The sequence below is a fragment of the Pistacia vera genome, unplaced genomic scaffold (assembly GCF_008641045.1).
Source record: "Pistacia vera cultivar Batoury unplaced genomic scaffold, PisVer_v2 Contig1186, whole genome shotgun sequence".
Taxonomy (NCBI): domain Eukaryota; kingdom Viridiplantae; phylum Streptophyta; class Magnoliopsida; order Sapindales; family Anacardiaceae; genus Pistacia; species Pistacia vera.
This window is the reverse complement of record NW_022195233.1, coordinates 65,219-76,942: the sequence shown is the minus strand read 5'-3', so window position 1 is coordinate 76,942 and position 11,724 is coordinate 65,219. Positions and strand designations below refer to the sequence as shown.

At 36.0% G+C, this 11,724-nt stretch overlaps 2 protein-coding genes across 2 annotated transcripts; both read left to right on the top strand.

Moving 5' to 3' along the window:
• The first annotated feature begins 221 nt into the window (after positions 1–221).
• Positions 222–3,278, top strand: LOC116111029. The gene is made up of 4 exons (XM_031397239.1): positions 222–810; positions 1,011–1,124; positions 1,208–1,495; positions 2,719–3,278. The coding sequence occupies exons 1-4, from the start codon at positions 340–342 to the stop codon at positions 2,917–2,919; spliced, it is 1,074 nt and encodes a 357-aa protein (XP_031253099.1). The 5' UTR covers positions 222–339; the 3' UTR covers positions 2,920–3,278.
• Positions 3,279–4,550: 1,272 nt separating this feature from the next.
• Positions 4,551–6,058, top strand: LOC116111038. Its single transcript, XM_031397250.1, has 2 exons — positions 4,551–5,400; positions 5,603–6,058. Exons 1-2 carry the CDS (start codon positions 4,648–4,650, stop codon positions 5,756–5,758), a joined length of 909 nt encoding a protein of 302 aa, XP_031253110.1. The 5' UTR covers positions 4,551–4,647; the 3' UTR covers positions 5,759–6,058.
• The last annotated feature ends 5,666 nt before the right edge of the window (positions 6,059–11,724 follow it).

Below are 11,724 nucleotides of genomic sequence, written 5' to 3'. Positions count from 1 at the left end.
AGATTTGTATAAAGATGTTTGGGTGGCATCTGCCGTTACCCTTTTTAAGTCTTTCTGATCAAAATTTTCAGAATGAACATGTGGTTTTATGTTTTTAGATTTTTTGTAGCAATTAAAAAAATTATTATAATTAAATATTATTTTCAAAGGGATTAGTGATTTCTGGTTTATAAGTAAACTTCACTTAACAACATGAATTGATTAATTGAGAGTTGGTATGTGGTCAATATTAGGCGAACAGAACCAATCGTTTGTGTTCACTAAAAAAAACGCGCGATCCATCACTTTATAAAGCTCCTGAGACAAGAGAGAGAATAAAATCAAGAATCCTCCGTTAAGATGGTGGCCATTTCTCTTTACAGAGGGAATCTCCACAGGGTTCCAGAGGTGCCTCGTCGATGGCTAATGCCATCTCCTAAAATCTCTCTCAAAGATTTCAAAACCCTTTTGAACCGACGTAACAGAGCCCTTTCTCGTCTCCGCTCCCCCAATGTCACCACTTCAAACCCTAATCTTAACTCTAATTCTAACTCTAAGCAACAACTTCAACCTCCCAACCCCACTCCCCCTGATCTTAAACCTCAATTAGACGATAATAATGCTGCTAATGGCAAAGAAGACGAGGGAATTATTCGAAATCATGAAATCAACGATCGGGGAAAATCGGACGTTGGGGATTGTGCGGTGAAATCGGTTACTGAAGCTGAGGTTGCACCGGAAAAAGCGGTTGATACGGCGGTTACTGATGAGAAATTGTCTTCTTTGGAGGTGGTGGCGAAACCTGCCGAACCGGTTAACCCTAATTTACAGGTATCCAAAACTTTACTCATTTTATGTCGCGTGTTCTTTACTTGAAACAAAAATGCTTAAATTTTATAGTATGTCAAATCTATTGTGTTGTAGTCAACTCCAAAGAAAACCTCGAACTGATTGAGTAATGGTGAAGTAGTGTGTTCTTATCTCCTTTTGTGATGTTTTTGTTAATATTTCGTATCTGTTTTACTTGCTAGACGAGTGAGAAGGTGGAGGTGTTAGATGAGAAAGAGAAAAGGAAAAGGGAAGTTGAGGATAGGCTACAGACTTTGAATGCGAAAAAACATAATCTAGTGCAAGCTTTGAAGCAGGTAAGCTTTGATTTTATCCTTATTTTTTTTCTTAGACGAGATTTCTGGGTATTATGACCTAGCTAATTGGCGGTTCTTCGCAGATATTGAATGCTGAGGAGGAATTAAAGAGACGAAATTGTATGCAAGGAATGGTGGCTCGCCCAGCTGGTCAACTCCAAGTGGATACCACAAATGACTCTGGGTTGAGTACCAGACAGCCTACACCAAGGATGGGATCGGAGGCAAATCTAGGAGGTGATATGGAAGTGGCAGAAGCTGAAGATGTTTCGAACCATAATACTCATTCTCGTCATATGCTTAGAATGAGCAGCATGTCACCGTCTTCAGAGTCCCCTCTTAGAAGGACTACCTATTTCCAACTCAGTGTGGTAATGTACAACTTTTATTTTAAACAAATTAGTGAAATGCCCAAGCGTGTCATGCTTTTCTGTTTATTGAAAATGAAAAGAGAAAAAAATGTTTCACCTTATTTGTTTGAGTTGTGTTTTGTTTCTTCCACTTATATGACTACCGTATTATTTTGGTTAAACTTTTCACATTCCCATACATCGAGGGAATACATTGCAACTGATCATTTCATTTCCAAAACTATTTTGCATTTTCTTTGGAACACTGTGTCATTTGATTAAGAGAGAGTGTACTCTGAATCATACATATTGGTTCATTGAAGGTTTCTTATTAAAAATTTAATTGAAGGATTTCTTTGTGCTGGTTCAATTGGCCACACTTTGTTTGTAGTGTGGAAGGTGCCGACTGCTGACCATGAATCCTAAATCATTTTGTACTTGATTTGGCATAAACAAAACTTCTTTATGTAAATCTGCTAAAGATTAAACACTTTCACTCGGTCATTGCTAGGTTTTAAACATCTTCTTCTTGCTTTGAAGGCTTTTTGCTTTCCTCTATGCACAAATATGCTGCTTGACTCTATGCTCTGTACGCTTTAAATATTTGAAGTTACTCATAACCATATGTGTAGTAGTGTCTTAAACTTTTATACCATACACTCTTTCTTCAGCAAGTGATATAATGGCACTAGTTATGGGCTCAGATAGAATAGAAAGCATGACAGCTTCAGATGTGTACTACCCACTAAATGGTATTAAACGGTATAACATTTACTTATTACAGTTTGTTTAGCTTTGGAGATCAACAATGTAAGTTACTTTTGACTGTGAGCCCTTTCACATATCCTCAGTATGACATGCAGTTTTCTTACATTATCCATGTTTTGGATCCTGAAACACTGCTGTGAAACAGTATCAGGAAATGACATTGGGTGATTGTAAAGTTTTGAATAAAGATAAGTTGACAAACACTTTTTATAACTTTCTCTCACAAATGTTGATGTGGCAGTTTGTAATTGGTTAGCTTGCATTTGGTCAAGCGGGACCCATTGCGAGCTGACCAATTACGAGCTGACCAATTACGAGCTGACACGTCGCGTTTGTGAGAAAAAGTTAGTGAGTGTAGTATTACCGGTAAAGTTTTACATCAATATCAAATTTGTGTGTTATAAAATCTTTTGCTTATACCCATGATAAAAATTTAAGGTCCATTATTCATTTTTCTGTTATTGCATTTCATTCAGGTTCCACACCCTTCTCGAACAAGTATGGGGGTCACGGGTAGTCCATCGCGCTTTGCTCCTATAGGCCATCAGGGGAATCCTGGAAATTTGCCTGCAGTATCTGTATCAGGAACAAATTATGTGGCATCCTCTCCTTCCCCTGCAGCGTCTGGTGGCACATCTGTATTTAGAGATGCTTGGCAGCCAAGTCCATGGAATTAGAAGCTGTGTGCTTGCACCACATGATATAACATCAAGCATTATTTTCTATACCTGATGTTACTGTTTGATGCTCCAATTGTTCAAGTTCAGGTTGGCGTGAATACTTTGAGTTTGTCATATCCTGCTGAATCCCTCTGCTTTTTTATTATTTGTTCAGAGGAATGTGAATGCCCCAATTCCCGCGCGTTATTGATTTATCAGGTGAAGGAAAAACAGAAACTTAACTCTGGTGCGATACTATTTTTATCTCGCAATGAAGCACCATCAAGATCCTATTGGTTCATGACTTGACCTTAGAAATGCTGTAAATTCAAAATTGTTGAAAATCATTCCATATCCGCACTCTGGTTATGTGGGTGATTTGAAATGTACACTTAACCTGTAATTGTATGATCACTTTCCATAGCTCTAAGGTTTTTATCATTAATTTTGTTTTCTTGTTTTACAATGACACATCCCTTTCGATTGATAATTCAAGAGAGAGATTTTCCTAATTAACTTTGTGATTCTTGATTGGGGAAAAAGCTAAAGAAAGTTTCTCTACCTACATAATAATTCCAATACAATCAGTGGAATCTTATTAATTTATGTTATTTGGATGGTGAGGAGGCATGTGCCCACATACTTTTCCGTCTAAGAGCATATCCAATGAAGCTTTTTATTTTAAAAGCATTTTTCATATAAATAAAGAATATTTTTATTGATTTTAAATAGAAAGAACAAAATTTTTATTCAAATCCAACATTCTCTTTAAATTTTAAGAGAGAGAATATGTTTTTCAAGAAAGAAACTTAATAGGATAGATAAATCATAAATAAAATGCATAGAAACTTATAATTTATTATTTAAAATTAGAATAGAGAGTGAAATTTGACTCTCTAAATATGGAAAGTCAAACTTGCTTTTTAATTTATATTTAAAGAATAAAGAGTTTGTTAGACTCATATTTCTATAAATAAATTTTTTATAATAAAGAGTTTGAATCATATAAAGAGTCATTTGTAGATGTTATAATATAACATAATACAATTTTGTATTGTTTCTTTCGTTTTTTTGTTTGTACATGATTAATACGAGACTATAATGAGAAGAGCCTTTCAATTATGGTCATTTAACACTGCATTATTGCATATCCAATCCAAGAATAAGATTGAGTTGTATCCCTTTTGTAATTCTATCCATGTTTAGTCATCATCATGATCTTTGTTTGGTCTTGTTGATTGATGGTAACATTTCATTTAATTTGTTGTGGGTATGAATGAATTCGGATTTTAATAGTGAATAACTCTTAGGGGTTGGCTTGACAGTGTAGGTGGTTTGTTCAATTCATTGATTTGGTTGAATGGAACTGTAACTGGGTCTTTTCTCTTTTTCTGCCGTTCTAAATTGACCCCACTGTTCTTTTTGGCCATTTTTGGTGATGGTCCCTCCTGATAGCAGGACTGTTAGATCCCTAGGAGGACAACAGTAGCTTTCATAAGTTTTACAGTACTACCTAAACCATCTGATTTTTTCCTTCATTCAGATCAAGTCAATGGTCAAACATATCACAGACCCTCCGTTACCCCTTGTTTGTGCATGTTAAAACAAAACAGCCCTAGATCTCGCCACACAACTCCCAATCAAATGAACCCCACAAAACAGACTTCCACCATCCCCAAACAAGTAGGCAACAATTCCCACTTCTCTTCCTTCCTTCTTCATTTTCCTTATCCCCAACCAATTTACATGGAACACCACACCACCCACCACAAGCGCATCATAGCAGCAACCCCAGATCCTAATCCCTCCATGGATCCCACCCTCAAAAAGCAACCCAACAAAACAAACATCTCTTCCAAAACTTCTCACTCAACAACACAAAAGAACCCAGATTCCTCTACTTCATCTAAACCCTTTTATTATATGACCAATAGTTTTTCAAGGTTGAACCTTTACCATAACAAAGCTCGTACTTCACAAAAACACACACCGACCAAAGACATCCATTTGCAAGCCAAAGCCATGACTGTTTCTGCTGATTCTGATTCCTCCAACTTCTTGCGCATTAAACCAAGTAAATTAATGCAACCCCAACAGAGAGCTGCACCCAGAAATGAAAAAGACAGCCGAATAAAGGAGGAAGCTTCTAAAGAGGTAATGAAGAAATCATCGAAAGGTGGGCCATTAAATAGTAAAAAGAAGGAAGTTCATAAGGAGGATGTTGATTGTAAGGAACTGGTATTAGTGAAAGATAAAGATGTGAAGAATGTATTATATGAAGGGCATGATGTCAAGAGAGTTTCAGTTTCGTTAGGGCGAAGGAGATCCTTCTGTGGCTCACAGGTCGAGTTGGCAGGTGTTCTTGCAAATTGCGGTGTGAAGGTTGTTTCAGTCGACATGCCGCCGTTTATGCAAATCCATGCGGTTGATTTTGCAAGAAAGACTCATGATAGCTTAGAAAAGTTCACTGCCAAAACCCTAGCACTCACTCTCAAGAAGGTAATTTCTAATAACTAATTGCTAATTACGAATCACATACTCATTTTCTTAGTTGTAATATAAATTTGGTTGGAATTTTATTTAGTATTGAGGTTTTTTCTTTTTCTTTTTCTTTTTTTTTTCTTTATCTGAAATCAGATTTTTCGAGTTTATGATTGATTAGCAAATACTAATGAGTTTGTGGGGATTGTAATGTTTGCAGGAGTTTGATGGGGTTTATGGACCGGCGTGGCACTGTATCGTTGGGACAAGTTTTGGGTCTTTTGTCACGCATTCGGTTGGTGGGTTTCTGTATTTTTCAATGGATCAAAAGTTGTATATACTGTTGTTTAAGACCACTGTACAAAAAGCAGAGTGAAGTGGATGAGCCGTTGAATTTACAGCATCTCTGGTCTACTATAGAAAAGTTTGAAAATATAAAGCAAGATTGTGTTGTATTGTCCCATTTGTAACTTGTACATTGGTTTGGCTCAAAGAGTAGGACATGAAGAAATCGACTTTCTTTTTGTTTTCCATTTGTTTGGCAGCCATTAGACGTTTCTTTGATGACTAGTGGGATTAGTTTAGAGAGAAAAAAGCTTCTTTTACTTGTTATTTTTTTGTTTCTTATGTTTCAGTTGAATTAATTTATTGCCTGTCCCATCCCATCCCATCTCAACTCTAGACTTCTTTTTCCCTGTCTTAGATTGATTCTTAAACATGTTGTTACCCCTAAGGGCCGGCCTGAAATTGACTTGAGAAATAATATAATAGAATCATACATGAAAGTTTGCTAACCAGATTTTTATTAGACATTTCTTTAATGAAGTTTCATCACCTAATTGATTAGTCAGGGTACAGAGAATGGTACAGAATAGTGTTGCTTTGATTTCACCAATCGTTATAATTGGATGTGGTGTGCTGTGGTTTTCACGGGACTATCACTAGCCTCTGAGAGGAGCCATGGCCCATGCTCTCATTACTATTCCAATAATTTCACGTTTCACTTCTGAGTAATAGGGTCATGTCCTGCAAACGCATTTATTTTGGAACCATTGCTATGATGATTGTACTAACAGGTTCATAATGCTTACTGTTATTCATTTGCCCGGCAAATTTACGAATGTCCATCTAATTTGTGGTTTACTCCCCTATTGTTTTGATGCAAATTGTAGCCGTACCTCTGTTCTTCCAAGCGACAACTATGCAGGTCTATTAATGGCAGAAAACACCTCGGGTTTCAGCCTTACTGTGAGTGTCTGTGGGTGTTTTTACCTTACAAGGAATTACCCCATAAAATGTGCTCGGGTTTTTGACAAATGAGTTGTTAATGGTTTATCCTTTTGTAGAAGGTTTTAGTCGAAATAGTTGCTACTTCTCTTCCTGAGCAAATGGGCAATGTATTAGATTTTAACCAAAAGGAAGGTACAATGAGATCATTAAACTGTTTCTGAAACTTTTATGGATCCAATATGATTGAGTTTGATCTGCGCAAACACTTTTGATAGGTCTGGGTCCTCAAATTATTTATTTGAGCTGGGAGAATGGGGCCTCCAATAGCGGGGCATTTGGGTCTGTTGCTTGGATTTCTGTGTGAAATTTAGACCAGGTCTCAATGTCTACAGAACTATGAGAGAAACACAAAACAACCACGATTGAATCAGGAGATGAAACGTCAAAATTTTCTACTAGCTTCAGGTCCTGTTTTGGAAGTTGAAAGTTGAAACCGTGGAAAATAAGCACACAGACTTTACGAGAAATAATGAACGCCTGGTGGACTGGTCGCCGTTTCGTCATTACTTCGAAGCACAGAAGACGTATAGACTGCTAGTTCTGTTTTTGATAACGAATGTCTTGTTCTTCTTAAGAGAATGATCCTTAATCACTATTTTAAAACAATATATTGTTATTAATAATATTTAAAACAATGAATAATGTTATGCTTATAATTGAATCATATAACCAAAAATATAATTAGATAAAAATTTTATAAAATTTATATAAAATACTATTATGTTATATGGTTTTTGTCTGATTGTATGACTCAATTATTTTTAAAACGATAGAAGAATACTCCTCCTCATGTGCTGCTGAATTGCAAATTTTTGTATTAGATTTCTTCAACTTACCAACCAGGACTTTCCGGGTAATCCTGGAACTTTTGGCAAGGCCTAGTCAAAGGAAAGGGGCCAACCAAGAAGTCCCACTCCCGGAGCTCTGAATTCATTTCAATTCTACAGGACATGGGTTAATTTCAAATTTCATTTTTCATTTCTCAAGCGTTTTTAGTATTCATTATCTTTGAATTTATGTCCAGAACCCTACACGTTGCTGACAAAATGATTGAAAATTCCAATGCATTATGCATGATTGTAAGTCTTGATTGGACATGCAAACTTTCTGAAAGAATTAGTTAGGCAAATGTCCTTATGAATTATTTACTAAGTGAGAAACTTCTCACTTACTTGGCATGCTATCCTAATCTATTTTTATCTTCATAGACCATTCTCCTTCTAAATAAAAGCCACTTTAAATTGTCAATAAAGTTGGCTTATAAACCAATCTTACAAACAATCTTTCACAATTCCAACGTGATAGTTCATAGTTGATTAGTTTATAATTAAGCAGACAAGATTCATTTGCGAGACCAATTGCGAATTGTTATGTCAAAATTGTAAAAGAAAGTTTATGAGATTGAGTTATAAGTGTAATAAGTGTTTTGAAAACCAGACTAGATCGGTTGGTCAGACCGGTTCGACTAGGAACTGGTGTCATCTCTGGTCCAATTTCCTTGAAAACCGGTATTCTTAATAAAGCCAGATTGAGTCGTGGTTGGACCATCAGAATAGTGCCGAATCACAGTCCAATAGCGAGTCAATCTTGTCGGATTTCGACATTGTGCGAGGGAGATAATACCACCATAAGACCTGACGGTATCTCCACGACAAAACTCATCTATTTTCAGTGGCCGCTGTCTAGCCTTTCATCGCTCACTGTACACCTATTGTTCACACAATTGTCGGCCTTCCTTCTTGATTCCGGCAAATTTCGACGCCGTTAGAACTCACTGACACCACCATAAGATTCGCTAGTACCTCCACAACAAAAGCCCTATCATTCCAAACTTCGATTGGCCATCGATCGCCATCCAACTTTTGTTCATGCAACCGTCAACCTTCCTTCTTGATTCCAGCAAATTCTGGCACCATTAGAACTCCCTAACACCAGCATAAGATTCGTCGGCACCTATACATCAAAAGCCCCATCATTCCAAACTTTGATTGGCCGTCGATCGTCGCTGCCTCCACCACTCACCAGTCTCTTCGTGCAACATGGGTGTTTTGGATAGATTTCAAACCTTTAGGGACTCATAGTAATTATTTAGGGGTGTTTTGATGAGTTTTAAATATTTAGGAACTAAAAGGTAAGTTTATAGGATACGGTTCAACTGACCGATCCAACCAGAGCCTTGAACGGGTCAAGGCCCAATCCGATTTTTCAGAATATTGATTGTAGTATTGCCCTTATATTATTTAATGAGTAATACTACACTTACAATCCAAATCTCACAAACTTTATTTCATAACTCTAACGTGACAATTCACAAATGAGTTCTGTTTGCTTGCAATGGGTCCCGTTTTCCCAATTGGAAGTTGACTAATTATGAGCTATTAACTAAAGGTTATGAGAGAAAATTTATAAGATTGGGTTGTGAGCTAAGTTTTATTGATTATTCAATACTTCATTTAAGCCTTTATCACCTTATGAGAGACAGAAAATAAAGCTTTGTCACTTGCATAAGGATAACTAATTATGGATTCTTTGATTCAATAATCTTAATCTCTTGTATGATAAGATTAGAGTATTCTAGAACACCCATTGAATCTTAATCTATCACTCACTCAAAACAGAAACTTTTTCATTTGGGTGGTCATAGCATCTGTTTTATCTCTACTTTCTTGGCACAAAGCTTTATGATGTGCCAGCCATGTAGTGTTCCCATCCCATTGACGTAACACTGAAAAATTCCATGAAACCACGTCATTCTAATAGCGTTCTAGCAATTAGCATTTGGAATTTGTTTACGAGGTAGACAAGATGTGACGACGATAAGGAAAATTTCACATCTCCATACCAAATCTGAAGTTTAGGTCCACGTTTTTGAAACCCAATCAAGAACACCAATCCTTGAAGGGAATTACAATAGAGAAGTTTGAGTACTCTTCTTGCGGTTGCGGTGGCAAGATTAGAGCCACACGAAGCTGAACCAAACCCATATCGGGCATACCCGAAAGAGGCTTTCCAGTGAGTCAATATTTGTTGATTGATTCGCATGCAAATTTCTGCCAGACAAGTAACACAAGTTAGACACGCTTCAGTTTTAATCTTGTGACGAGCAAGAAAAATAATAAAGGGGTCGGGCAGCAGTGATGGTGCTTATTTTGCTTGAGCTGAAAGCTTCTCATAACTGTTATATAAACCTTGACAATACAAAAACAAGGGCTTTCGCATTCATCACTACCCCACCAACTTTCTTCTGTCAAAATTCCACCATTACTATTCTGTAACGCATCTCTCTCTCCCTCTGTCTTACAAAAATGAGAAGGCAAAGTCTTTCTCACGTCAGTGAGAATGAAGTACTTGAGGTGATAAATGAATTACAGATTTTCTATTCATGAAAGATACGTTTGAAAGCTACTACGTATTCACATGCTAATTATCACTTTGAAAATTTTGATATATTGTTGGAAATTGAGAGGGTGCTCTAATATCAATTATTGAAATCGGGAGCAACAACAACATAAACATAAATGATGAACACGACCGACTCCATTTTTATTAATCAACTTCAGTTACATTTAAACCAAAACTAAAAGAAATAAAATTGTTAGGCAGGTTTTGATGATAAGATCCTCAAGTGGGATGACATTTGATTGATACTTTCATACCTAACCTTACCCATTGTGTTTCATCAAAACAATTTGTAGATTGCCATTTTCAATAAACCATACCTCACTAATAAAGTCATACTAATTATAGAAGAAAATAAATTAATTAAAATCATAAAAAAGGGGGAAAAAAATTAAACTCTCCATAGTAATAGGAATGTGATTTTTAGCCACAAGGAATGGAATTAATTACACCATTTGTTTATTCTCTTTTTTCCCATTTGGGTTGAGAAATTATATATGTTTATAAAAGCCTTCAAAAAATAACTTTGTTCTAAGATAGTCTATCAATTCACTATGAAGTATGAATCACTCTGAGTTCTTTTATTAAAATTAAAATTTTAGTATAGACACTTTCAAAATCATGTTATTTAACCTCTCCTTTTGCGATCGGATGAAAAACCTCTTAGTTATTAGAATTAGCTATATCAGAGATTTTGTGTACGAGTCGTAGGATACACACCTACCTCATTTGTGTAATTATATTTGTCCTTTTTTTTTTTTTTTTTTTCTTTTAGTGAACGGGGGTGTGCAGGCTAACATGAGTGTACTTCAACTAATTCTTCGAGATTCTGAAGTTGATAATCGGGTAAATCCCCTCAATAATCACCCTTATTAATAACCTAAGTGGATTGAATTCAAGATTTCTTGAATAATACATCCAAAAGTCCTAATTGATCGCTTTGACCTTTAGAATTAGACGGGTTTGACTCACAACTATACCAGGATACCTTAGATACTGGAAAAAAAGATATGTTTCAATTAAGATTCCAAGAATGAGTTATTTAATAAAAATTTCTAATTTCTAATTATGATTATTATTTAGATATTAAAATTTTGACATTTTTGATGGGGACAAAATTATTATTGGATAATTGAAATCGACATTACTATTAAAAACGGAAACAGATAAACAGCATGAAAACCAACTAATATTTTATTTTTGTTTTTATTTTTATAAATTATGCCTCATCATCTACAACGAACTTGCGGCGCGTGATCCCATGTCTTCTATCAGCTAACCAGTCTACGCGACGAGGATACGATAGACAATCTACTCGCTACTGTCTGAGTTGGATGGATGGATGAAGTACAAAATAAACACGCCAGAGGGACACGTGGACAGTAAAGAAAGCGTTTATAACTGATTAATATACCGAAGCATGTGGGTATAATGTTACATCCATTAGATCTTCCGAGAAAACCTCACTCTATTACAATGCTTTGCGACTTCCCATGTCTTTTACACTTCAAGCTATTGTCTTTTTAAGTTAAGTGATGTCTTCAAACTTCTCTATCACAATATGCTGCTTGACTCTATGCTCTGTACGCTTTAAATATTTGAAGTTACTCATAACCATATGTGTAGTAGTGTCTTAAACTTTTATACCATACA

Excerpts from the sequence above, each read along its gene's own strand:
- LOC116111029 (XM_031397239.1), top strand. The coding sequence starts at position 340 with ATGGTGGCCATTTCTCTTTACAGAGGGAATCTCCACAGGGTTCCAGAG. Across the intron at positions 811-1,010 it reads CGGTTAACCCTAATTTACAG|ACGAGTGAGAAGGTGGAGGT; the intron begins GTATCCAAAACT and ends TTTACTTGCTAG. Across the intron at positions 1,496-2,718 it reads CCTATTTCCAACTCAGTGTG|GTTCCACACCCTTCTCGAAC; the intron begins GTAATGTACAAC and ends CATTTCATTCAG.
- LOC116111038 (XM_031397250.1), top strand. The coding sequence starts at position 4,648 with ATGGAACACCACACCACCCACCACAAGCGCATCATAGCAGCAACCCCA. Across the intron at positions 5,401-5,602 it reads TAGCACTCACTCTCAAGAAG|GAGTTTGATGGGGTTTATGG; the intron begins GTAATTTCTAAT and ends TAATGTTTGCAG.